Source organism: Loxodonta africana, chromosome 8, assembly GCF_030014295.1.
Source record: "Loxodonta africana isolate mLoxAfr1 chromosome 8, mLoxAfr1.hap2, whole genome shotgun sequence".
Lineage (NCBI taxonomy): Eukaryota > Metazoa > Chordata > Mammalia > Proboscidea > Elephantidae > Loxodonta > Loxodonta africana.
In genome coordinates this window covers 82,352,375-82,380,225 of record NC_087349.1, presented here as the reverse complement: position 1 = coordinate 82,380,225, position 27,851 = coordinate 82,352,375, and the positions used below count along the sequence as shown (strand labels likewise).

Sequence of the window (27,851 nt, the reverse complement as noted above, 5' to 3'; positions counted from 1 at the left end):
TTCCAAAGTTGGACAAGATAAAGAACAGAGCTTACCTTCTGCTGAAGAAAGGGAATCCACTTGGAGTTCACCAGTTCCTGGCGATACTGTTTTGTAAAGGATCCAGCATAAGACACAAATGCTGCCGTAAGGAGAACATCTCCACAGAGTGTTTTCTCTTGGGCTTGAAAGGATTCAATAGACTGGCCCCAGCGAATTTTTTCTGACTGAAAAGATAAAATTACTCAGATGTAATTGCAGGGTTACAGTCAACCCAACAAATGCTTAATGTAATTACCTCATAGCACAGTTTAAATCTATATATCCTTCTGCACAGTCTTCAAAAGGAACAGAAAGTAGCTAGTTGGCTTGACTATTATAATCTTTTGTATGTTTGAAACCCATCATTATGAAGAGAGCTCTCATACTCTCTGCACTGGAGTTTACTACAATATGACATTCTTTAACATCTCTTCCTCATTGGATGCCCTAACTCTATAATTATGATTGAGGTCCTTCTTGAAAGGCTGACAGATACTCCCCCATGTCCTTTTGGGAGTGAAGAACCAAGAGCTGTGAACAAGGCTGAAAGATGTTATGATTTTTCATGTCAGCCTGGCTGCTCACCATTCTTCCTACTTTTCAACAATGGTGCCTCAGTACCCTAGGCAAACTTTTTTTTTTAAAAAACATATTAGCTAGTGGTTGATTAAAGAAAAAGGAAAATTATAAACAAGCATCACTCATGTTAATTAATTAAAGCATAAAGCTTAACTAACCATCTATCCTAAATTCTACTAATTAAAAAATAGTGCTCATAGTACCTAAACTTAGGTTAGTATTCTAATATAATCACTAAATCAGTAGAGGAATCTATGTTCTATATGAAAAGATGGAAATCAGGAGGACTTCACTAGTTTTGAAGACAATATGCTTAATACTGTTCAAGTCCTTGTATCTAGCAGGGTAGGCACTTACAATCTGATTTACAGGTTAAATACATACCCAGTGAACACAGAATCCTTAATATTGAATTTGAATAAAACACCAGAAATGTCTATGGATTGACTGAACTGCAGGATACTTCACTAATTCACTTTATTTCAATGCATGCTAAAAATTAATATTCTCAGAACATTCAAATTAATAGCACTTGAAAAAAACTTCAGCAATTTGATAAATACAAGCAAAGAAGAACCTTGCAGAATTTTGTTTTTTCTGATGACAAAAAGGAGAAAAGACCATAGAAAACAAAAATAGAACATGTGAATAAGTTGTAATGACAGTTCCCTGCTAGCTATCATAATAGCCACAATGCTAAGGCCATAAAGTCAGCAAGTGAAAAATGGTTATCAAAGCTGTTTTAGGTAGTCTTCTGGCTTTGCTTGATAAAGATCACTCCAAGTTAGCAATATAATTAAACACTAAGGAACTTCAGCTCTCTATCCCTCCTTATAGAATTCATTAGTTTCTTTCCTCATCCCCAGACAACATACCCATTAATTTTTAAGAGGAATCTCTCATTTGCCTACCCTCCATCTTTGTTGTCTTTGGTTGGTAAATGATAAACAATAAAGTGCACCCACCTCATTCTCCAAAGCAGCTTTGAAATTTGAAGATTTACTAAACATAGACTTATTGGCTATTGAAATTGTCAATAATTTCACTATACCACCCACACAACATAAATCACTACTGACACTGGCTAACAAGGGTTTAAGAGTTGGAACATGTCCTGTAATAAATTTCTAGACAGTTAAAAATCACTATAATTTTATTCTAATGCATTATAGATTGCCTGTAATGTCATTCTGGCCTGCGTGACCCATTTCTAATTTTGAACAGCTGTTCAGCTCAGGAGTTAGTTAATGATTAAATATAAATTGCCTGATTTATTAGTCTGAATGGTTGAGCTTCCAGGTCAATGCTATATAGACAAAATCATCACTCTTGATGCTTTTCAGAAGTTAACTGTCTCCTGTTCTAGTCAGAAAGAATTTATCCTCAAAGGAAAAGGTCTGACATCTTCAACTAATCCTTTAAAATACATATACATTTTTTCCTAGTTAACATTATACAGGAAACTCTGGTGGCGTAGAGGTTAACAGCTACGTCTGCTAACCAAAAGGTTGGCAGTTTGAATCCACCAGGTGCTCCTTGGAAACTCTATGGGGCAGTCTATACCCTGTCCTATAGGGTCGCTATGAGTCGGAATCGACTCGACAGCAGTGAGTTTGGTTTTTGGTTTTTATACAACACTTTTTTTCTGTCCTGGTCTAAATCATCATGAGCAGGTAAAGCCTATGGAAGATACCGTTGTGTGTTAGAGACACACGGTAGAGCCTGTTTTTCCCTTGATAAAACTTTCAGACATTTTATAACTGCTTCATTTTTTTTTTTTTTTTTCAGGAAAGCAGTTAAATTAAACGTCACTTTCTTTTCTCTCAAGAGCCTCACTGAACAACTGCTTTAATCTTACCACTTTAAGTGGCAGTAGTTGTAAATACTAGTAGTGGTGGAATTCCTCAACTGATTTAAGAAAAGTGAGTCTTCAAAGGGCTCCAGAATATTTTTTTAAAACACAGTAGGCTCACCAAACTCATTCATCCATCCATCCACCAACCCAACAAATATCTATTGATGCCTGCTATGTGCCAGGGACTATGTAGCTCTCAGTGTCTTTATTTACCTTGGTCAAGTTGTGCTGATTTCCCCCATATTGTACATTGCCTTTCCCATGATCAGAAATAACAGGTGTCTACTATCTACGAGTCGATTCTGATGGCACTGGGGTCTCGTACTATCTAGTACAGGGTCGCTGTGAGTCGGAATCGACTCAACGGCAGTGGGTTTTTGGTTTTTACTATCTAGTAAGTGACTGCCCCTACCTTCCTCTCCCATACCCACTAATGGTCAGAGAACATTGCTTTCTGTGTGTATACTTATTGTCTTGGTTATTTAGTGCTGCTATAACCTTTCCCATACCCACTAATGGTCAGAGAGCATTGCTTTCTGTGTGTATACTTACTGTCTTGGTTATTTAGTGCTGCTATAATGAAATAACACAAGTGGTTGGCTTTAACAAACAGAAATTTATTTTCTAACAGTATAGGAGGTTAGAAGTTTGAATTCAGAGTGCCAAATCTAGGGCAAGGCTTTGGAGGAAGGTCCTTGTCTCTTCTGCTTTTTTCCTGGTTCCTTAGAGATCTACATGTGCCTTGGCATCAATCTTTACCTCTCTCTATTTGCTCGCTTGCTTCTTCAATCACTTTTATAGCTCAAAAGAGATTGACTTAAGACGCACCCTACACTAACCCTGCCTCATTAAATAACAAAAACAACCCATTCTCAAATGGGATTATAAACACAAGCACAGAGGTTAGGATTCACAACATACTTTTGGGGGGTCATAATTCAACCCATAACAGCTATCCTTGATTTTTTATAAAAGTGGGACCATACAATATTTGTCCTTTTGTGATTTACTTATATAGGTCTCTTTTGGTTTTCTTGTAGCATAATGTCCTCCAGATTCATCCATGTTATGTTTCATGGACTCACCATTATTCTTTATAGTTGCATAGCATTCCATTTTATAAGGAGCCTTGGTGGAGCAGTGGTTAAGCGCTTGGCCATTAACTTAAAAGTTGGTAGTTCGAACCTACCAGCTGCTCCATGGAAGAAAGGTGTGGCAGTCTACTTCCATAAAGATTCATAAAGGTGTGGCAGTCTGCTTCCATAAAGATTGTCACAGTCTTGGAAACCTTGTGGGGCAGTTTTACTCCATCCAATAGGGTCGCTATGAGTTGAAATCAACTCCATGGAGGTGGGCTTGGTTTGGTTTTAGGCATTCTGTTGTGTGTATGTATCACATTTTGTTTAACCATTCTTCCGTTGATGGGCACTTGGGCTGCTTCCATCTTTTTGCTATTGTGAATAACGTTGCAATGAACATGGGTGTGCAGATGTCTATTTGTGTCACTGTTCTTATATTTCTAGGAAATATACTTAGGAGTTAGATTCCTGGATCATAAGATATTTCTAGCTTTCTGAGGAAGCACCATACCGTTTTCCATAGTGGTTGTACCCTCTTACAATCCCACCAGCAGTGTACAAAAGTTCCAGTCTCCTCCACAACCTTGCTAGCATTGTTGTTTTCTGTTTTTTTGATCAGTGCCATTTTTGCAGGGTCTGTTATCTCATTGTAATTTTGATATACGGTTGCTATGAGTCAGAATCGACTTGATGACAACGGGTTTGGTTTTGGTTTTCATGGCTAATGATCATGTTTATTAGCCACCTGAATGTTCTCTTTGGTGAAATGTCTGTTCATGTCCTTTGGTCATTTTTGATTAGATTGTCTTCTGTTGTTGCTGAGTTTCTGAAGTTTTCTATATATTTAGAGATTAGACTCGTCAGTTATGTGGTTGACAAAGATTATTTTCCAGTCTCTATGTTCTCTTTTTACTTTTTTGGTAAAGTCTTTTGATGAGCATAAGTAATTTCTAGGAGGTCCAAGTTATCTGATTTATCTTCTCTTGTTCACACATTTTTATTTGTGTTTGAAAGTATTTATGCTGAAAATTATTTTTGTTCCTATGTTCTTTTCCAGGAACTTTATACTTTTAGCTTTAACATTTAGGCCCTTGCTCAATTTTGAGTTTGTTTTTATGTATGGGGTGAGGTATGGATCCTGTTTCATTTCTCTGCAAAAGGATACCCAATTTTGCTAACACTATTTGTTCAAGAGACTGTTTCTGCCCCAATGAATAGACTTCAACACTTCGTTGAAGATCAGCTGCCCAGAGATGGATGGATTTACTTCTGGGCTCTCAATTCTATTTTAATGGTCTGTGGGTCTGTCACTGAACCAGTATCAGGCTGTTTTGATTGCTGTGGCTGTATAGTAAGTTTTGAGATTAGGAAGTATGAGGTCTCCTACTTTGTTCTTCTCCAATATTTAGCTTTCCTTTCCATATAAAGTTGAAGATTACTTTTTCCAATTCATTAAAGAATGTTGTTGGGATTTGGACTGGGATTGCATTACACTAACTCCTCATTTGTGGATTTACAGCTAGGTTCCAAAGACCAGGTCCTTATGTGAAAATCAGTGTTATGCAAAAATGGAGGATGACCACATCAGATCACAAAATGGAAGATGATTAAATCATTACATAACTGACAAATTACATCATTACATAACTGCCAAACCACTGAGAATCATGGTCCAGCCAAGATGGCATATAACCATCAGAGTCAGCATTACTCTCGCCTAGCACTCTGGTGTTTGTAACTGCCAGATATATGTCATTACTGTGCAAAATAGTTGGACAGATTTTTTTTTTTTTACTATTGTAAATATGGAGTGTCAGATAACAAGATAGTCTATAAGTGAGGAGTGGGTGTATATCTATTGATTGTTCTGCATAGTACTGACATTTTCATAATGTTAAGTATTCCAACCTATGAGATTGGAACATTTTTCCATTTATGTAGGTCTCTTTTGGTTTCTTGAAGTAGTGTTTTGTAGTTTTCCTGTATAAGTCTTTTACATTCCTAGTTAGAATAATTCCTAAGTATCTTATCATTTTGGGGCTATTGTAAATGGTATCATCTTCTTAATTTCCTTTTCGGATTTCTCCTTGTTAGCGTAGAGGAACCCAACTGATTTTTGTGTGTTGATCTTGTATCCTGCCACTTTGCTGAACTGTTCTACTACTTCCAGTAACTCTCTAGTAGAAACTCTGGGATTTTCTATGAAGGTTGTTAGGTGCTGTTGAATCAGTTCTGACTCATACCGACCTTATGTACAACAGAACGAAACACACTGCCCAGTCCTGCGCCATCCTCACAATCCTTACCATGCTTGAGCCCACTGTTGCAGCCACTGTGTCAATCCATCTCACTGAGGGTCTTCCTCTTTTTCACTGACCCTCTACTCTACCAAACATGATGTTCTGATCCAGGGACTGACCCCTCCTGATAACATGTTCAAAGTATGTGAAAAGAAGTCTCACCATTTTAACTTCTAAGGAGCGTTCTGGCTGTACTTCCAAAACAGATTTGTTTGTTCTTCAGGCAATTCATGGTATATTCAATATTCTTCATCAACACCGTAATTGAAAGGCATTGTTTCTTCTTCGGTCTTCCTTATTCATTGTCCAGCTTTCATCACATGCATACGAGGCGATTGAAAACACCATGGCTTGGTTCAGGCACACCTTAGTACTTAAAGTGACATCTTTGCTTTTTAACACTTTTGCAGCAGATTTGCCCAATGCAATGCGTCTTTTGATTTCTTGACTGCTGCTTCCATGGGTGTTGATTGTGGATCCAAGTAAAATGAAATCCTTGACAACTTCAATCTTTTCTCTATTTATCATGATTTTGCTTATTGGTCCAGTTATGAGAAATTTTGTTTTCTTTATGTTGAGGTACAATCCATACTGAAGGCTGTGGTCTTGGATCTCCATCAGTAAGTGTTTCAAGTCTTCAGTTTCAGCAAGCAAGGTTGTGTCATCTGCATGTCACAGGTTGTTAATGACTTTTCCTCCAATCCTGATGCCCTGTTCTTCTTCATACAGTCTAGCTTCTCGGATTATTTGCTCAGCATACAGATTGAATAAGTGTGATGAAAGGATACAACCCTGATGCACACCTTCCTGACTTTAAACCACACAGTATCCTCTTGTTCTGTTTGAACAACTTCCACTTGGTCTAAGTACAGGTTTCTCATGAGCACAGTTAAAGTGTTCCGGAATTAATGATATTGTTTGATATTTTCCACATTCAGTTGGGTCACCTTTCTTGGGAATAGGCATAAATATGGATCTTATCCAGTTGGTTGTCCAGGTACGTGTCTTCCAAATTTCTTGGCATAGACGAGTGAGCACTTCCAGTGCTACATTCATTTGCTGAAACACCTCAATTTGTATCCCATCAATTCCTGAAGTCTTGTTTTTTGCCAATGCCTTTAGTGTAGCTTGGACTTCTTCCTTCAGTACCATCGGTTCCTGATCATATGCTGCCTCTTGAAATGGTTGAATGTCGACCAATTTTTTTGGTATAGTGACTCTGTATTCCCTTCATCTTCTTTTGATGCTTCCTGCATCATTTAATATTTTCCATATAGAATCCTTCAATATTGCAACTCGAGGCTTGGATTTTTTCTTCAGTTCTTTCAGCTTGAAAATGCCAAGTGTGTTCTTTCTTTTTGGTTTTCTATCTCCAAGTAGTTGCCCATTTTGTTATAATACTTTGTTTTCTCAAACCGCCCTTTGAAATCTTCTGTTCAGATTTTACTTCATCATTTCTTCCTTTCACTTGAGCTATTCTATGTTCAAGAGCAACTTTCAGAGTCACTTCTGACATTCATTTTGGTCTTCCCTTTCCTGTCTTTTTAATGACCTCTTGCTTGCTTTATGTATGATGTCCTTGATGTCATTTCACAACCCCTCTGGTCTTCAGTCATTAGTGTTCAATGTGTCAAATCTATTGTTGAGATGATCTCTAAATTCAGGTGGGATATACTCAAGGTTGTACTATGGATCTTGTGAATTTATTCTAATTTTCTTCTACTTCAACTTGCTTATGAGTAACTGATGATCTGTTCTGCAGTCATCCCCTAGGCATGTTCTGACTGATGATATTGAACTTCTCCATCATCTCTTTCCACAGATGTAGTTGATTTGATTGCTGTGTATGCCATCTGGTGAGGTCCATGTATACAGCTGCTGTTTATATTGTTGAAAAAGGTATTTGCAATGAAGAAGTCTTTGGTCTTGCAAAATTCTATCATGTGATCTACAGCATCATTTCTATCATCAAAGCCATATTTTCCAACTACCAATCCTTCTTCATTTCCAACTTTTGCATTCCAATTGACAGTTATTATCAATGTATCTTGATTACATGTTTGGTCAATTTCAGACTGCAGAAGGTGGAAAAATCTTCAATTTCTTCATCTTTGGCCTTAGTGGTTGATGTGTAAATGTGACTAACAATCATATTAACTGGTCTTCCTTGTAGGGGTATGGATATTACCCTATCACTGACAGGGTTGTTTTTCAAGATAAATCTTGAAACATTCTTTTTGACAGTGAATACGATACCATTCCTATTTGTCATTCCTGGCACAGTAGCCTGTATGACTGTCTGATTCAAAATGGCCAATATACCAGTTCCTTTCAGCTCACAAATGCTTAGGATATCGATGTTGATGCATTCCATTTCAATTTTAAAGACTTCCAATTTTGCTAGATTCATACTTTGTACATTCCATGTTCTGATTACTAATGGATGTTTGCAGCTGTTTCTTCTCATTTTTCAGTCGTGCAACATCAGCAGATGAAACTTCTGAAAGCTTGACTCCATCCACATCATTAATGCTGACTATACTTTGAGGAGGCAGCTCCTCTTCAGTCATAGTTTGAGTGTCTTCCAACCTGAGGGGCTCGTCTTCTGGCACTATATCAGGTAATGTTCCACCCTTATTTGTAACGTTTTCACTAATTTTTTTCAGAAGTAGACCACCAGCTCCCTCTGCCTAGTCTGTTTTAGTCTGGAAGCTCAGCTGAAACCAGTCCAACCTGTGACCCTGCTGGTATGTGAATACCAGTGGCATAGTGTCCAGCATCACAGTAACACACAAGCCCCTACGGTACAACAAACTGACAGATGCTTAGGGGATTCTATGTCTAAGATCATGTAATCTGTGAATAGGAATGCTCTTACTTTTACTTTTCCAATTTGCATACCCTTTATTTCTGTTTCTTGCCTTATTGCTCTGGCTAGGACTTCCAGTACAATATTGAATAAGAGTGATGACAATGGGCATCCTTGTCTTGTTCCCATTCTTAAGGGGAATTCTTTCAATCTCTTTCTGTTGAGAGTAACGTTGACTGTTGGTTTTGCATATATGTCCTTAATTATGTTGAAGAATTTCCTTTCTATTCCTATTTTGCTGAGAGATTTTTATCAGGAAAGGGTGTTGGATTTTATCAAATGCCTTTTCTGCATCGGTTGAGATGATCATGTGATTCTTTTGTTTTATTTATGTGGTGAGTTATATTGATTGATTTTCTAATACTGAACCACCTTTGCATGCCTGGCATGAATCCTGCCCGATCATGATGTATTATTTTTTTGATATGCTGTTGAATTCTGTTGGCTAGACAGGTAAAGCCTTTAGATTGTACTTTGAGTTAGATTATTAGTTACTAGAGAGTTCTTTGCAGAGCCGTGATATGGACTTATATTTTTTAAAAATCACCCAGCTGCACTGAGGAAAATGGATCTTGGGGGTTTATGGTGGAGACTCTGGCAACAGTTTAGGGGAGAGTTGCTGGTAACCTGGTCCGGAATAGTGAGAAGTCGTGAGATTCAGAATGAACTTAGAAGGCAGAGGCAATAAAATTTGCTGATTGGTTGGATATGAGTTGTGAGAAAGGGATAAAAAAGTCAAGGGCAATTCTAAGACTTTTGGCCAGAACAATGGGAGAATGGACTGGCAATTATTGAGATGGAATGGATTTTGTAAATAATCAACTGTGAGTTTCAGAGGGATAGTGGTTTTAAATTTGTACATAGGTAAGAAATTAGGCTATCACCTATCCCATCCCAACATACATTTCTCCTCTTTTTTTTTTTTTTTTTTTACTAAGAGACCCTTGGTTTTCAGTGGAGTGCTGATGGGTCTAGCCCCAAGAAATGGACTGCAATCGACTAAGCCAATCATGATAATCCTGTTTCCCACTTTTCTGACCTTTCTTGCAGCAAAAGTGTGGTCAACTTGTTGTTGTTTATTGCCATTAAGATGATTCTGACTAATGGTGACCCCACGTGTCCAGAATTGAACTGCTCCATAAGGTTTTCAATGCTGTGACCTTTTGAAAGCAGATTATCAGGCCTGTCTTCCAAGGATCCTCTAGGGAGGTTTGAATCTGCAGCTTTTTGGTTAGTAGTTGAACACTTAATCTTTGCACCACCCAGGGACTTCCTGAGGTCAACCAAGTTCTGGTTAAAGAGACTTAACTGGGAGTCTGCCAGAGGAGCTTTTAGGAAAGCTTCAGCTTTTCTTATAAAAGGAGGAAGACCCAGCTAATAGAGATTGTTCCCTTTCTTTCTTGCCTGAATCTGAAGCTGCAGGATCCATCTGGTAACAGTGAGGCAAAATGCAAGTAGAAAGTTACAAAGGCTTTATTTTTGTTTTCAAAGGATTTCATAACATGCTAAAAAAGAGAAGGGAAGGAAGAAGAAGAAAAAAAAAGAAAGTAGATAACCTACCCACAGCTGGTATACAACATTGTCTTAAAGTAGATACAAGACAATGAAATTCTGGCAAAGTATATGGCTTCTCTCTATTTAGTTGGAGACTGGGCCCATGTTACACTGAGTTCATGGCTATATACTAAGAAATACATAGAATTGGTTATTTCTTCCTTTCAGTAAGCTAGAACCACACTATGAACAAAATAAATATTCCCCTTGGTTGTTGACTACATGTCTATTAAGTTATTATTGGCAGCAAATAATGATAATATAAAAAAAAAGCTAATCTGCTTCTGTTAAGAGTGATGGAAAAATGTGGAGATGGATAGCAGTGATGTTGAAAAACATGATGAACATTATTGAAGTCACTGAATTGTACACGTAAAATATGTGAAACGGTAAATGTATTGTTACATATACGTTTACCGCAATGAAAAAAATAAAGCTAATCTAAATATTTTAGTTAGAATTTTGGAAGAAAGGTTAACTTGCCTCAAGTTCCTTGACCAGTCTGTTAGCCAGCTCAATAGTTCTGTTGGTTTGGTTCACCTCTTCTTGACACCGGACTTTCTTAGCTATTGCTTTTTCAAATGAAGCTGTAAGTTTGCTCAGGTTTCGATCCAGATCCTGAATAACAGTAGAAATTAACTTTAGAGCCACTTTTAGTTGAAATAGAAATAAATATTACAATCATCTTAAAATATCTATTGCTTTAAGGTAAATGAAAAATCCTCCTTCCTTGCTTTGATCTTTGCTCATTTTCCCATATGTATTTTAGGGAAGAAGAAGGATATAGTGACAATGCATGCATCAGTGTCACCTTACACTGCCTAACAGTTCACCACGTGGCCATTTTCCTCCTTTCTTCTCTACTGTACGAGAGGGAGACAGCGATTGGGGTGAGTGGATGTGTCCTGCAGACTCAAACACACCTTTGGTGCACTGTCCCCCTTGGCTCTCTCACCTAAGCCTCATTCTCCATGACAAACATTATTAACGACAAGGATTGTCTTTCGGTTCTCCCACCTACTGACTGTCTTCTTGTTTCTCACTTGGTTTATAACTCAAACAATGAAAAACGGTGTTAATTACTGAGCCCTTTTAAGCCTCAGCATTCTGACCTAGCATGGCCAATCATTTTCTCTCCTGGGAACGTGGGATGGAAACTCAGAGGTCTTTAGCATCAAAAGACCTGGCATGATGTGTCTGTTTGGAGGACTTCATTTAGAGGGAGCCAAGATAAAAGGATGAAAGGGACACGCAAAGAGATGCGAGATGAGAAGTCATAGCCCTACAGAGACACCATGAGAAGTTCATGGCGGTTTGCGGTTTCCTGGATCTCTTTCCTACAAAGCCCACATCGCACATTTTCCCCAAGGTTTCCATGAGTTCATCTTGCCTCCTTTTGGTTTATGGTATTTTGGATGGGTTTCTATTACTTACAGCCAAAAAGCCTTGACTAAAATATCAAATACTTGGGAGACTCCTCACTATAACATCTTGCTACCTGTAAGTTCTAACAACTCTGAACATGATTTATAATATTTGCGAATATGTGCAAAGTTCCAAGAAACTTTACTAAGTAAACATAGAACATAACCTATTCATAAGTTAGAGACTGCTGATATTTGAGTCAGTTATTTCATCATTACTTAATTTACATTGTTAAAGGAATACCTTTTAATATACATATGTGCCACCTTTAAGATTAACACAGATAATAAGACCAAATTCATGAGAATCCTAACAGATATTAAGTATCGCTGGTTAGAAATAAGATTAAAATAAATAACATTTAATGGTATATTTCTGGGTTATCAAAAATACTTATAACTTTATAAAACAGGAGCACGTGTATCAGATGGATGGGTTTGTAGTTATACTCTTCTACCAGCTAAGCAGTATCAAAGCTGGGCTGTTTACTTAACTATCCATGTCTAAGTTTTGTCATAGGGTTTTTGTGAGAATTAAATTTGACGATACATATAAAAACACCTAGTACAATACAAGCCAGCGAGTTTCAAAATTTTTGATTTTGGAACCCCTTTCCACTCTTAAAAATTATTGAGAACTTGAAAGGGTTTTGGTTTATTCTGATTATATCTATCAATGTTTATGGTATTGAAAATTAAAACAGAAATTTTTTAAAGATTTATTTAAAAATAATAATAAACCCATTCAACATTAACATAAATAACACATTTTAATGAAAAGTAACATTACCAAAACAAACAAACAAAAAATGAGGAGTGAAATAATTTTAATATTTTTGCAAATCTTTATAAAGTCTAATTTAACGGAAGACAGATTCTTATACTGGCTTTTGCATTCAGTCTGTTGTGGTATCACATGTGAAAAAGGCAAATAATGTTTTATTATGGCTATGAAAATAGTTTTGACCTCATAAATCCCTTGACAGCATCTCAGAAACTCTCCAGGGGTCCCTGGGCCGTACTTTGTGAACTTCTGGTATAAACAATAAATGTTAGTATTAATACTGAAGATAATTTCCTTAGAATTACTGAATTAAATAAGTAGCTATAAACTGTCATCTTAACTCCAGGTATACTATCATTGTTCTTAGGTGCTGTTGAGCCAGTTCCAACTCATAGCGACCCGATCTAACAGTAGAACTGCCTCGTATGGTTTTCTAAGCTGTCATCTAGCAGATTGCCAGGTCTTTCTCCTGCAGAGCTGCTGAATGGGTTTGAACCACCAATCTTTCAGTTAACAGCTGAGTGCTTAAATGTTACACCACCAGGGCTCGCTCAGGATATATTATTGATCACTAATAGTTAATAGTTAAAATTATTATCAAGTATATACAGTAAACCAGAAGTCACTTTTTCATAAAAACAGTCACTTTTTCAATCATCTAGAAAAAATTGAAAATAATGAAAAATCCCTTTTTCTAGCATGATTCTTCCTTAGGGAGAACAATTTGAAAGAATAAAGGAGAAATATGGGATCTTATTATTATAGAATAATATTTCTTTAGAACGAGAAATCAGAAAGACATAATAGCTGCTTATATTTACTTAGTTCTTCATAGATCATACATTGCTGTCCTGTGTTTTTTGTTTGATCCATTCAAGCAGAGAAAGTATTATTGTTTTCCCTATGCAGGTGAGGAAACTGAGACAGAGATGAGTTGAGTGATTTGCTGCAGTCCTACTAACTAGTATGTGATAATATAAAGACCTAGAACCCAAACCTTCTGACTTCTGGACCAATATAATGGATATGTTCAATAAAATAAATGCTTGAAAAGCCACAATTACTGAAGAGAGAGGAAACACTTCCGCGTAGGCCTGGTTAGATCACACATACTCTAGTGTGTGGTTATCCATATCCAGTTTTGGGTTTAAAATGACTGAGTTCTAGTCCCTCTGCCTCTTACGGGCAACGGGACCTTGGGTAAATTATTCAACTTCTGTGAGCTTCAATTTTCTCAACTGTAAAATGGTTGGAAGTTCAAGTCCAACTAGAGTACCTGGGAAGAAGGGCCTGGTGATCTACTTCCAAATAATTAGCCATTGTAAGGTGGTGGAGCCAACATGGCACTACAGACAGAAGCACCATGGTGTCTCTCTCAAAAAACTAAATAAAACAGACACAAATGTCAATCCTGGAACTCTAAGTGTCAAATGAAAAAATAAAGAACTCATCCAAGTGCTGAATGGAATAAGAAACTGACAAAGAACAGAGAGCGAGGAGAGAGATGAACGGTGGTCTCCCACCAGCTATGGCAGCATGGATTCACCATACTGGACTCCTGTCGAAGATCAGTGGGCAGAGAGTACAGGAAAGCAGCTTCATGAGACTTCCAGCAGGAGACAGAGCATCTGGTAACCAGCGATACGTGCTTTCCCATCCCCCCTCCTTCCCCCTGCTCGGCCTCCACTGCTTCCCAGCAGGCTGACTGTGGTCCAGGAGGCACTGGCTCTGTGCTGCTTAGATCCACCCCACCTACACCAGTCGGCTCCTTCAGTACCATTTCACTGCTGCTGGTGTTGCTTTTTTCAGCTTCCTTTGGTTTCTTCCCTGCCTCTCACCTCCTCTCCCTCCTTTCTCATGAACACCTGACTCTGTGTGCCATCTTCACTTCTTCTTGACAGGCTGTGGAGTGCTGGTTGACTGGGGAACTGCTTTCCTGATCTGTGCCACCACGCTGGTGGGATCCCTGGGGCATTTTGTTGTTGTTGTTTTGTTTGTTTTCTTTTTCCTTTTGCAGCTTGGGAGCCCTTTCTAGCTGGAGTGTACTTAAAGGCTTGAGAGCCACTCACCCAGTCTGTATAGCCATGCAGGTGGGATCCCTGGGGGCATTTCAACTTTATTTTTCTTTTTTCCTTTCTACCTGTCTTCATTTCTCAGTTTCTTGCCTCCCTCTACTTATCTTCTTTTCCTGTCTCCTGACTATCTGGCTCTATATGCCATCTCTGTCTCTTCTAGCCAGGCTGTACTGAGTGGTCTGCTCAGGCATGTCAGTGGGATCACTTGGGCCTTTTTTTTTTTCTTTTCTTTTATCTTTTCCTTTTTCTTCATTTCTCAGTTTCTCATCTCTCTCTGCTTTCCTTCTTTTCCTGTCTCCTGTAAACCTGGTGCTGTGTGCCATCTCCACCCCTTCCAGAAAGGCTGTATCCGAGGCCTGGGAGCCACTTTCCCAGTTTTTGGTGGGATCTCTGGGGTTGTTTCTTTTTTAAAATATATTTTTGTATTATTTTCTCTTTTCCTTTTTGTTTTTCTTCATTTTTTTGGTTTCTCATCTCTCTACTGTAATGACAAGCTCCCGCAGCACTTTCTGTTTGTTTGTCTGGCTTCTGTTTCTCTCTCTTCTTTCCAATACCCATCTTAGCACCACACATCACAACCTCTCCCTTCCCTCCTGCCTACCTGCACCATGTGCTAAACATCATGCCCCTGCGCAGCACAGGCATGGCCTACCAGAACTTGCCGTGCCCTGACCCTGTCAGCCCCAGTATGTGCCACAAATGACCTATCCCAGCCCCTTCCCTTCAGCTGGACCTGCCCTGCTGCACCATAGCTGAGCAATTGGCCCTGCCCATTGAACAAGGAGGTGAAAATATTGTGCCCAAAGACAAGCAAACAACAAAGAATGCACAACCCGCCAACTCAGGAATAACCAAATAAAACAAAAAAGCAGGATGAAACAAACAAATCTACAATCAATAAATGAAGAAAATAACTACTGAATGTCCCAAACATAGCAGATAATATTAAAACATATTAAAAAAAGGACAGAATGGTTCCAGTAGGAGTCCAAAATAAACCACCAGACTTTACAATAGCAAAAAAAGCACTAGAGCTACCTGATAGGCGATTCAAATCTCTAGTATTCAGAGCTATTGAAGAGTTGAAGCAAAAAAACAGATAAAAATGAGGAAAAAATATACAAATTCATGGAAGAGGCAGACAAATTCATGGAAAATACAAAAAATGGAAGAATTCAGGAAAATAAAACAGGAATAAAATGTCAAAATAAATTCACAACTAGAAATCATACAAAAACAACAATTAGAAATCCAAAAGATAAACAAGATTTTAGAAATAGTGTCATAGAAGGCATGAGGAGTAGGTTTGAAACAATGGAAGACAGGATCAGTGAAATAGAAGACAAGTCCTTGGATACAACTTTCTCTGAGGAAAAATCAGAAAAAAAGAACAAAGAAAAATGAAGAAACTCTGAAGATTATGTGGGATACAATCAAAGGCAAAAATTTTCAAGTGATCAGAGTTCCAGAACAGGGAGAGAAAATGGAAAACACAGAGAGGATCACTGAAGAACTGCTGACAGAAAACTTCCCTAATATCATTAAAGATGAAAAGCTGACCATCCAAGAAGTTCAATGAACCCCATATAAGATAAACCTCAAAAGAAAATCACTAAGGCATATCATAATCATACTGACTAAAACCAAAGACAAAGAATCTTGAGGGCAGCTTGAGAAAAATGAAAAGTCACATAGAGAGTGGAAACAATAAGACTAAACTCTGATTACTTGGCAGACATCATGCAGGCAAGAAAGCAATGGGATGACACATACAAAACCTTGAAAGAAAAAAATTGCCAAAAAAGAATACTGTATCCTGCAATACTCTCATTTAAATATGATGATGAAATTAGGACATTTCCAGATAAACAGAAGTTAAGAGCATATGTAAAAACCAAACCAAACTTACAAGAATTATTAAAGGGAGTCCTTCAGTCTGAGAACAAACAACGTCAGACCACAGCCTGAATCTAGGATGATCATACCAGCCAGATACTAACCTAGGAAATTAACTCTCAAGGACTATTCAAAAGCAAAAGATTTACAACAGGAAACCAGAGAAGTTAATCTGTGAATGATAACAACATCAGAACAATAAAAGAGGGAATAAACGATGTAGGTATAGAACTTTCTAATGGCGAGAAAAGCAAGGTGATACCAAGTAATAACAGACTGGTTCAAGCCTAGGAAGTTAAGGAGAAATTTGGAGGTAACCACAAAGAAAGTTAAGAAACCTATTCATCAAAATAAAGAAAACAGCATGAAGTCTCAGTAAAAAGAAATTATACAAAAACAAAAGAAATGAAAAAAAAAATCCACAAACAAAAGGAATTCAGCACAGGAAAGTAAGAGGAACAAAGAAAACGTCAGCACCAAAAAAAAAAAAAAAAAAAAAAAAGCACTACTAAATGACAGCAATAAACTCACACCTATCAATAATTACACTGAACATAAATGGCCTAAATGAACCCATAAAGAGACAGAGAGTGACAGAATGGATTAAAAAAACAAGATCCATCAATATGTTGTCTACAAGAGACTCACCTTAGCTAACATAGATATAAATTTATTAAAAATCAAAGGATGGGAATAAATATATCAAGCAAACAGCTACCAAAAAAGAGCAGGAGTGGCAATACTAATATCAGATAAAATAGACTTTAAAACAAAATCCACCATAAAAAGACAAAGAAGGGCACTATGTAATGATTAAAGGGACAATCCATCATGAAGATAAAACCATAATAAACATATATGCACCCAATGATGGGACTCCAAAATACATAAAACAAACTAACAGCACTAGAAAGAGAAACTGACAGTTCCACAATAATAGTAGAAGACTTCAACACACCACTCTCAGTAAAGGACAGAACATCTAGAAAGAAACTCAACAAAGATACAGAAAATCTAAAGGACACAATCAGCCAACTTGACCTCGTAGACATATATAGAACACTCCACCCAACAGCTGCAAAGTACACATCCTTTTCCAATGCACAGGGAACACTCTCTAGAATAGACCACATCTTAGGCCACAGAGCAACCTTCAATAAAATCCAAAGCATTGAGATAATACAAAGTATCTTCTCTGACTACAAGGCCGTCAAAGTAGAAATTAACAACAGGAAGAACAAGGAAAAAAAAATCAATTACATGGAAACTGAACAACGCTCTGCTTAAAAGCCACTGGGTAACAGAAGAAATCAGAGATGGAATAAAAAAAATTCCTAGAATCAAACAATAATGAAAACACATCATACCAAAACCTTTGGGACACGGCAAAGGCTGTCTTTAGAGGTCAATTTATAGCAATAGATGCCATATCAAAAAATAAGGGACAAAATCAAAACACTAGCTACACAACTTGAACAAATAGAGAATAGCAAAACAAACCCGCAGCCTGCAGCCACCAGAAGAAAGGAAATAATAAAGATCAGAGCAGAAATAAATGAAATACAGAATAGAAGAACAATAGAAAGAATCAACAAAACCAAAAGTTGGTTCTTTGAAAGGATCGACAAAATCAACAAACCACTGGCCAAAATGACAAGACAAAAACAGGAGAGGACGCAAATAACACAAATTAGAAATGAAATGGGGGACATTATAACAGACCCAACTGTAATAAAAAGGATCGTAAGACAGTATTATGAAGAAGTATACTCTAAAAAAATTGAAAACCTAGAAAAAACAAATTTCTAGAACCACACTACCTACCCAAACTAACACAAACTAAAGTTGAAAATCTGAACAGACTGGTAACAAGAGAAGAGAATGAAACGGTAATTTAAAAAAACTCCCAACAAAAAAAGCCCTGGCCCTGATGGCTTCACTGGAGAATTCTACCAAACATTCAGAGAAGAGCTTACACCAGTTCTACTCAAACTATTTCAGAATGCAGAAAAGGAAGTAACACTTACAAAGTCATTCTATGAAGCCAGCACAACTCTGATACCAAAACCAGGCAAAGACGCCACCAAAAAAAAAAATTACAGACAGTATCTCTCATGAATATAGATGCAAAAATTCACAACAAAATTCTAGCCAATAGAATTCAACACCATATCAAAAAAATAATACAGCACCTCAAAGTAGGATTCTTACCAGGTATTCAAGGATGACTGAACAGTAGAAAATCAATCAACATAATCCACGACATAAAGAATCACATGATCCTCTCAACTGACAAAGAAAAGTCATCTGACAAACACCCATTCCTGATAAAAACTCTCAATAAAATAGGTATAGAAGGGAAATTCTTCAACATAATAAAGGGCATCTAAACAAAACCAACAGCCAACAATATTCTTAATGGAGAGAGGTTGAAAACATTCCCTGAGAAACAGGAACAAGACAAGGAATCCGTTTATCACGACTCCTATGTAACATTGTGCTGGAAGTCCTAGCTAGAGCAATAAGACAAGAAAAAGAAATAAAGGGCAGCCAAATTGGTATGGAAGAAGGAACACTGTCACTACTTGTGGATGATATGATGCTATACAAAGACAACCCAAAAGGCTCTATGAGAAAACTACTGGAACTAATAGAAAGATTCAGCACAGAGCAGGATACATGATAAACATACAAAAATCAGTTGTATTCCTATACTCCAATAAAAAGAAATATGAAAAGGAAATCAGGAAAAAAAAATTTTAAATAGCCCCCCCCAAAATAAAATAGTTAGGAATAAATCTAATCAGGGATGTAAAAGACCTATATGAAGAAAACTACAACACACTACTGCAAGAAACAAAACAGACTTACATAAATGTAAAAACATACCATGCTCATGGACAGGTAGATTCAACATTGTAAAAATGTCAGTTCTACCCAAAGTAATCTACAAACACAAGGCAATCCAGATCCAAATAACAACAGCATTCTTTAAAGAAATGGAAAAACTAATCATTAACTTCATATGGAAAGGGAAAGGGCCCTGGATAAGTGAAGCATTATTGAAGAAGAACAAAGTAGGAGGCCTCACACTACCTTAACTCAGAACCTACTATATAGCTACCGTAGTCAAAATAGCCTGGTGCTGGTACAATGACAGATACATTGACCAATGGAACAGAATTGAGAACCCAGATGTAAATCCATCCACCTATGGTCACCTGATCTTTGACAAAGGCCCAAAGTCCATCGAATGCGGAAAAGTCAGTCATTTCAACAAATTGTGCTGGCAAAACTGAATGTTCATCTACAAAAAAATGAAACAGGACTCATACCTCACACCATACACAAAAACTAATTCAAAATGGATCAAAGACCTAAATATAAAGCCAAAAACTATAAAGATCATAGAAAAAAAAATAGGATCAATGCTAGAGGACCTAATACACAGCATTAAGAGGGTACAAACCCTAACAACACAAAAACTCCAGAATATAAGCTAGATAACTGGGATCTTCTAAAAATTAAACACTTACGCTCATCAAAAGACTTCACCGAAAGAGTAAAAAGAGAGCCTACAGACTGGAAAAAATTTTTTTGCTACTACAGATCCAACTAAGTTATAATCTCTAAAATCTACAGGAAAATCCAGCACCCCTACAACAAAAAGACAAATAATCAAATTGAAAAATGGGCAACAAACTGAACAGACACTTCACCAAAAAAGACATCTGAGTGGCTAACAGACATATAAGGAAATGCTTGCTGGTCACTAGCCATTAGTGAAATGCAAATCAAAACCACAATGAGATACTATCTCATTGCAGCATTATTGGCATAAATCAAAAAAACAGAAAATAACAAATGTTGGAGAGGCTGAGTGAAGATTGGAACTCTTATACACTGCTGGTGAGAATGCAAAATGATACAACCATTTTGTAAAAGGATATGGCGCTTCCTTAGCTAGAAATAGAAATACCATATGATCCAGCAATCTCACTCCTAGGAATACATCACAGAGAAATAAGAGTCATCAAATGAATAGATATACGCATACCCATGCTCACTGCAGCATTGTTCACAATGACCAAAAGATGGAATCAACCTAGATGCCCATCAACAGATGAATGGATAAAGAAACTATGGTACATACACCCAATTGAGTACTATGCAGTGAAAAAGAAAAATGATTTCAATGAGTCACAATGTGAATCTGGAGGGCATCATAAGGTTGGCAGTTCAAAGCCACCCACCAGCTCCATGGAAGAAAGGCCTGGCAATCTGCTTCTGTTAGGATTACAGCCAAGAAAACTCTATGGAGCAGTTCTACTCTGTAACACATGTGGTCACCATGAGTCGGAGGCTGACTTGAACACAGCTAACATCAACAAGAAACTAGTGATTCAAATTCTAGAGATGGGATCAAATTGGCCCAGCATGGATCCTCTATCTAGAACTGAGGTAGAAAAGGCAGGGCATCCTTGCTAAAAGCCCCACCTGAGCTTTTTTTCCTCTTTCAAGGCAGTAGAGAGAATTTCCCAAAGATAAATCAGGCTGCTAGCCTCCAAAGAAGATAGACTGGATACCGGGCAGCCAAAAATCACAGATGGCCCCTTGAAAGGTAGTTGTTATCATCATTACTTTATAGATGGGAAGCTGAAGCCCAGAGTTTCTGTAGGTTGCCCGGGGTTACACGGCCTCATCACTCTGATTGCACTACTCCATGCTGCCTTGCAAGGGACCTCATACTCATCCTTTTGATTCCTTATTCCTCCCCCTCTCTCCATATCCCATCAGCCAGCCTTGAATCCATTCCACCCTCTCCATCATGTCTGCTCCTGCCTTAGCTGAGGCCCTTCCAAAACCCACTGTGGTTGCTTTCTGACTTGTCTTTCTGCCTCTAGACTCTCTTCTCTTCCTCTATCTTCCATTCACTTGCTGAAAGGCCAGTTTGATCATGTCATTAGCTTATTAAAATCTTTAAAAGGCTCACTATCACTGGGCAGAAAAAATTTACTCTGCTGCATGAAAGGCAAAGAAGCTTTGCTTACCTTTTCAAACACATCTTTCACTACTTCCTGCTATTTCTAACCTTCCCCAAAACACATATCTTAGGGCTCTGACTTGTTGCAATTTTTCAATGTATCAGCTCCTTCCTCCTTCTCTTCCTTATTCTCTGTCAGCAATATCTTTCCCAATCTAGTTATCCTGGTGACTTCCTAAGCAACTTTTGAAGCCCTTGTCAAGTACACCTTTGCTGTGAAACACTCTTAGCTTCTTCAGGCTCAGTGCTTTTTTGGAGCTTACATTGCAATCTGTATATAGTCAGTTTGGGACTGGACCAGAATGACTGGTTTATGCATCGGTAAAAGGAGTAATGACAACGGTATTTAGAGCTAATGCTCTCTAAGCATTTACTATGTGCCAGGCACCATGCTATGTTCTTAATGTTAATTACAGGTAGACCCCAACTTACGAAGTATTAGAGTTATGACAAATTGTACGCATGGCTGCCCTTTTTTTTATACATCTTATCATTAGTAACATGTTACAGCGTGTAATTTATTGATGTTATCATTCTCAGATGTTCACTCGCAGATGTTTAAGTTTTTGATTTACTGTTCAAAACACTGTCAGATTTATAAACATACTGATAATAAAAGGCAAAAATAATGAAAACTAAAAAAAATGAGGTATTTGTCTTACTTCAGAATCAACTTGTGATGGAGTCGTTGGAATGGGATGCCATCGTAAGTCAGGGACTACCTGTAATCTCATTTAATCCTTACAATCCTACCTAAGAAGTAAACGCTATTATAATACCCATTTTACAGATGAAAAAACAGAGGTTTGGAGAGGTTAACTAACTCATGCAGGGTCAAAGAATAAGTAGTGGGCCAGTTTGGCTCCAGAATCCTTGCTTTTAATCACTATGTGCTGCCTCCCTCTGTCTACCAGACTCTGGGAGTTTCTTAGTGTAGAAACCCTTGCAAGTTGCCACTTCTCCAGCTCAGTCATGGAAAAGAAATCTCTGCTGAATGAGCATATAGATGAAAATAGAGCTCTTTCAGTGTTATAGTTGGTACTTACCACCAGCTTTTTCCTGATGGCCTCTAGTTTTTCAGTAGCTGCAGCCAGTTCTAAGTTTGTTTGGGCTAATGTTTGGCGTTTTGGTTCCACTTGACAGTAGACCTGAAAATCCACATAGGGCTTAATTCATTAGGTTAATAATGAGGCAAAGAGGACCTATCAAACATCTTCTTGAAGCTTGACAACTAAAATCACTTAGCAAAAATGCTGTTTCTTAGCATGGCACTACCTACAGGCAGGGAAAAAATCTAGATAACCTCCTGAGCTCCTTTTGGTCATCAATGATTTCTATATTTATTCTGGACATTAGAGTTACCAGTACTTATATAAAATGCTGTATGCATCAAAACCATTAAGATACTAAAATTAGTTTGTCATGAAATGTGGAGAGAATCCTGGTAATGCTAGAAATTACAGCGTGCAGGAATGATAGCTAAAGCAGGGACCACGTCCAGCCTTTAAGGCAGAGAACAAGAAAGTGGGGAGAAATTCTCTGAAGGCAGAAAGGTAAGTTATTAATCACACTTCTATTTTCTTCTTTTAAGTTCCTGATTGCCTTAAGCATGTGTTACTTGAATGTGTGGTTTAAGAATTCAGGTGGATTAGTTTTTCTCCTACTGGGGAGAGAGGAAAGAAGTTAAATTTCCCATTTTATGGCAGAACAATCCAGAACACAGCAGTGGTCTGGCTCTATGCTTATCTTTTCACCTATGCTACAAGCAGCACAGAGAGCACAGGCATTTTATTTTGGAGAGAGGCCATATATCCACCGCAGATACAGGCGCTATGAGTCGGAATCGGCTCGACAGCAGTGGGTTTAGTCTCTCCAAACTTTTGCTTTCTCTCTCTTCCACTGTAGACAGAGTGATCAAGAGTCCTACTCTTGTGGGCCCTGCAGAAAGGATCTATCTTCGTTTTACGAAAGTATTTTTGGAAATGGCATTGAATAAATTGGCTTTTCCTTTGTAATTCCATATTCATGTATCATATACAGGAGGTGCCCCAGTGGCACAAGCCATTTGCGATTGACAGCTAACCCAAAGGTTGGTGGTTCAAACCCACCCAATGGTTCTGTGAAAGAAAGGCCTGACAATCTGCTGCTGCAGAGATTACAGCCAAGAAAACCCTGTGGAGAAGCTCTCTGTAACACACAGGATGGCTGTGAGTCGGATGTCTACTTGATGGCAGCTAACAACAACATATAGCATACAACTCTTCCTGACAGTGGCCTGCCAGAAATAAGACACTTCTTTAAAGTTAAAGGCCAAGGCCTTAAAACAACATTTTTTGTTTTGTTTTGTTTTTCTACTATCAAGTACTCTGCAAAGTGCTTGGGACTATTTGGCAGGCAATAAATATTTGATGAATGACTACATGAAATAATAATCTATATTTATACTGTCCCAAAGTACAAATTTTGGATTAGACCATGTACAGGCAAAAAAAAAAAAAAAAAAAATCTATCTGTCATTAAATATCGTTGTTGTTGTTAGCTGCTGTCAAGTTGATACTCGACTCATAGTGACCCCATGTGACAGAGTAGAACTGCCCCCAGAGGGTTTTCTTGGCTGTAATCTTTAGGGAAGCATATTGCCGGGTTTTTCTCCCACAAAGCCGCTGGATGGGTTGAAACCATCAGCCTTTTGGTTAGCAGCTGAGTGCTTAATTGTTGCACTACCAGGGATTCTTGTCATTAAATATTAAAGCAAAGAAATGGTTACTTTCTCATCTCACTAAGCCTACAATAAAGATGGTGTGAATTTTTGCATTGGGAACAGAGATTAGATTTAATTGGATATGAATTCAGACTCACAGCTATTTCAAATCAACATGAAAGGAATATTTTTAATGTTAATAAATATAATTCATAAATTCAGTAAGTTTTCATCTAGTTAAATCAAATTAATTGCTGCTATTTGATCTAAACTAGCTAATCACTATACCCTTAAAAAAAGAAATAGTTTCCAACATTTCAAATATTCTGTGTAGAACTGTTTGCTCTGACACTTTATTCAGAAAACTAAATATCAAATTATTTTATTTTTTTATTTGCTGACCTAGAAATTGCTATGTTTATGGGACTTTGTGAATAACACCTGTTAACTGTAAGTGTAGGACTGATACCTCATAGAATTTAATGATGTTGATGACCCAGGCACACAGACCAGCAGCTGCAAAAGATTTGGTCCGAATAAGGTTTGGATTGAACTCCGGGTCTTTCAAATACTGTTCATTCACCACTTTTAGACAGTTCTCCGGAATATGTTCTTTGTCATAGTTAATTAACGCTTGCAAAAAATCATCAACCTGTAAAGCAAAAAAGACTTACTGCAATAAACCCATTCTGGCTGCAGAGAAAATTCCAAGATCAAAAGTTAAAATCAGCTTTTAGGACTTACATTACAAAGGCAAAATTGGCAAGCTGCATTTATCCCACTGTTTGACTTTTTCAGTCAAAAGTATGAAAAGTATGAAGTTAGAATTAGCAATGGACACTTTTCAAATTTCTTCTATCCCGGGGTAAAATATTCAGTCCCTCACAGGAGGCATTCACATTTTTGAAGAAAAGAAAGGCAGAAAAGAAAAAGAAAAACACATACCAGCGAGCCCTTTGCTTCACCTTCCTGTACATTAGCAACAGTTTTCCAGCATAAGAAATCTATGTAATTTTCTCCCTCCTACACTTAACTGCTTTCATAATTTTGCAAATAATTAGTAACCTTCCAACTGCTGCTGGTGTTGACTTAGGTATGCCATAATCCCAAACTAACCTCCAATTTGGCAAACAAAAACTCTAAGTCTAGAGACCGTATTTGCAGATCACACCCAGCAATGTGAAGATGATTTCTTTTGACTTGAACATTGTTTGTCATCAAGTGTAACCACTCTGCTGAACACAGTACTGAGAGTCTCAGGATTTTCATCCCCTCAGGCTGTCTGGTACCTTTCCCATGAAGACTTTAGCCGCTTTCCAACTTCGGTCTTTGGGTACTCTGCCCCTGGGAGCCAGAAGGACCATCACAGCCGCAGTGACATTGGTAACTGCATTTGGTGGGTTGGGGAAGGCTTTCAGCTCGGTGAGATTGACCTGGAGGAATCAGACACAGACATTCAGCATCAGGGTTGTCTTGGAAAAAAAAAAAAGAAAAAAAAAACTGCTGTCAGGTTGGTTTTTAATGGCTTACACTTCTCCTTTTCACAACAGTCTCCGTTTGACAATTCCTTGTCACCAAGGGACTCTACCATGGAACCCCAGGAGGTTCAGTTCTGAGTATTGGGAAATTTCACAAACATAAACGTTTTATGGTATTTATGGGATCTACCCCACCTACATAATATATTTGCATTTTAACCAGGTCCTCCCAGAAACATAATTCCTTAGTTTATGTCTCTCAGTTTTTGTTTTGCTGCTTTATACTCACAAGAAATACCTTCCATTATATTACAGTGACTCCCACCTGGGAGGGGGCCTGTATAGGCTTACCCTACAGTCTTCCCTACTCCTTAATCCCCTCAGGTAAGAATCTTGATGTAGCCCAATAGAATGGTTTTAATGGTATAAATTACAAGTATTAGAGCAGATACCTTGGGATAGGAACTAATCAGGATCTTTAAGAAGTGAATGTAAGTTTATGATACATAATAAAACAAAACTTCCTGTGACATTTCATGTGCTACATAATGCTCTCTAACTTATAAAACCTTATCAGTGTTGAACCCGGTTCTGCCCATAAGCTGTCTATTTGTTTGGGAAATAATTGAGAAGAATGAAAAGGTATGAAAGAAAGAGTTTAGTTAGAAGCAAAAGCAAAAACTTTATAAATACACACTCGACTTTATATTTTAAATAGATTATTTTGTTTCAGTAAAGAATAATATATCTGGAGAAAAATTTTCAAACTTAGAGACACACAGAGAAGAAAATAAATATTCCATTACTCAGAAAGCTCAGAAAGTAAAAGAAAAATTCCTTTATTAAGAGATAACCAGTTACTATTGAATTTTTTCCAATTTTTTTGTATGTACATGCATGTTCTTACCAAAAATGAGTCATACGATATATCCTATGATATAATCTGCTTTATTTACTTAACGCAGCATGAACAGTTCCCCATGCTGCTAAGCAGTACTCAACAATATCGCTTTAATGGCAGCAAAGTATCCGGCATTTGAATGCAGAATAATTGATTTTCTATCATTATATCTTTATGTTGTTTAAAATTTTCTAGTTTTATGGCAATAATATAAGAAGCATCCATGTAGATAACTCTTTGCTCACAGCCAAAATTATTTTCTCCAAACAAATACTTAGAAAAGGAATTGAGCATTTGTTTTAAGAGCAATGAAAGTCTGGATCCTGTACTCCGTCAGGCTGAATCTTAAGAACCCCAGGCTGGGTTATTTCCTGAGATTTTCCCCAATAGCTAAGAGGGTCCTAGGACAAACTATTGGCTCTCAGGGTAGCACTGCCCACAGATTCACTTTCCTCCTGTGAGGAGAACATAGATTATTTTCGCTTAAAATTATTCAGATGCTCCGTGAGGTTCTACTAATAATATGAAACTAGGAGAAATGGTGTGGGCTAAAACCTAGGTATCTTTGTTCCCAACCATTGTCCTTTTCACGAGGTCTCTCATTAATGTTACTTTTTATAATTACAGGAAACAAATAATCCACCACCTAGTTCTTAAAGCAACATGTGACTTGAAAAACTGGATTTGGCTCAAGAGTGAATACTATGCATTCTTCCCAAGAGTGAGTCCCATGATGTTGGAAGTATTCAAAAGGAGACTGGTTACTGGGGAGCAGTAGAGTAGACTCCTGGGTGAAGAGGAAGTTGATCTTTAATAATAACCTTTGAGCATTTTAGGGTCTTTCTTTTTAAAAAACCTTTTGGCTCAGTTTTTCATACTCTTTCGAGGGCACTGGGTGACTGGGTTTTAATATCCCTTGAATATAGTTTTGAGGAAACCCATGAGCCAAGTAATCTTTACCCTGTTGAGTGTATCCAGGGCAGCCGTAGCTGCCACCAGCGCAGGCTCAGCCTTGAGTAGGTCCGCCTCACACTCTCTCTGTTTCTGGGATACTTCTGTCTGAATGGCTGCCACCTATTTAAAGGGGAAGAAAGCACAAGAACCCACAAATACAAATTATCATCTTAGATCTCTCCATTGAGGAATGCAGACTGACTCAGAAGCACTGTAAAATAATTCATCTATGTTTTAAGCAGGTGAGGGATTTGTAGTACAGACTAATTTTCCTTCAGGCATAGTGTATATAAAAAGCTTTGTGTATGCACAAAATGTACAATGACGAAACCCCAAC

General features: G+C 37.7%; 1 protein-coding gene across 3 annotated transcripts in view; it reads right to left on the bottom strand.

The window, feature by feature from the left end:
• The window catches only part of DNAH11 (dynein axonemal heavy chain 11), a 361,390-nt gene that overhangs the window by 98,897 nt on the left and 234,642 nt on the right, over positions 1–27,851 (bottom strand). For all 3 annotated transcript variants that reach the window (XM_064290057.1, XM_064290055.1, XM_064290056.1), the window contains 6 exons: positions 27,521–27,634; positions 25,471–25,614; positions 24,651–24,833; positions 22,527–22,628; positions 10,737–10,875; positions 36–202 (listed from right to left, as the gene is read on the bottom strand). In XM_064290057.1, the coding sequence (XP_064146127.1) occupies positions 36–202; positions 10,737–10,875; positions 22,527–22,628; positions 24,651–24,833; positions 25,471–25,614; positions 27,521–27,634 (849 nt within the window). The remainder of the gene's footprint in view (positions 1–35; positions 203–10,736; positions 10,876–22,526; positions 22,629–24,650; positions 24,834–25,470; positions 25,615–27,520; positions 27,635–27,851) is intronic.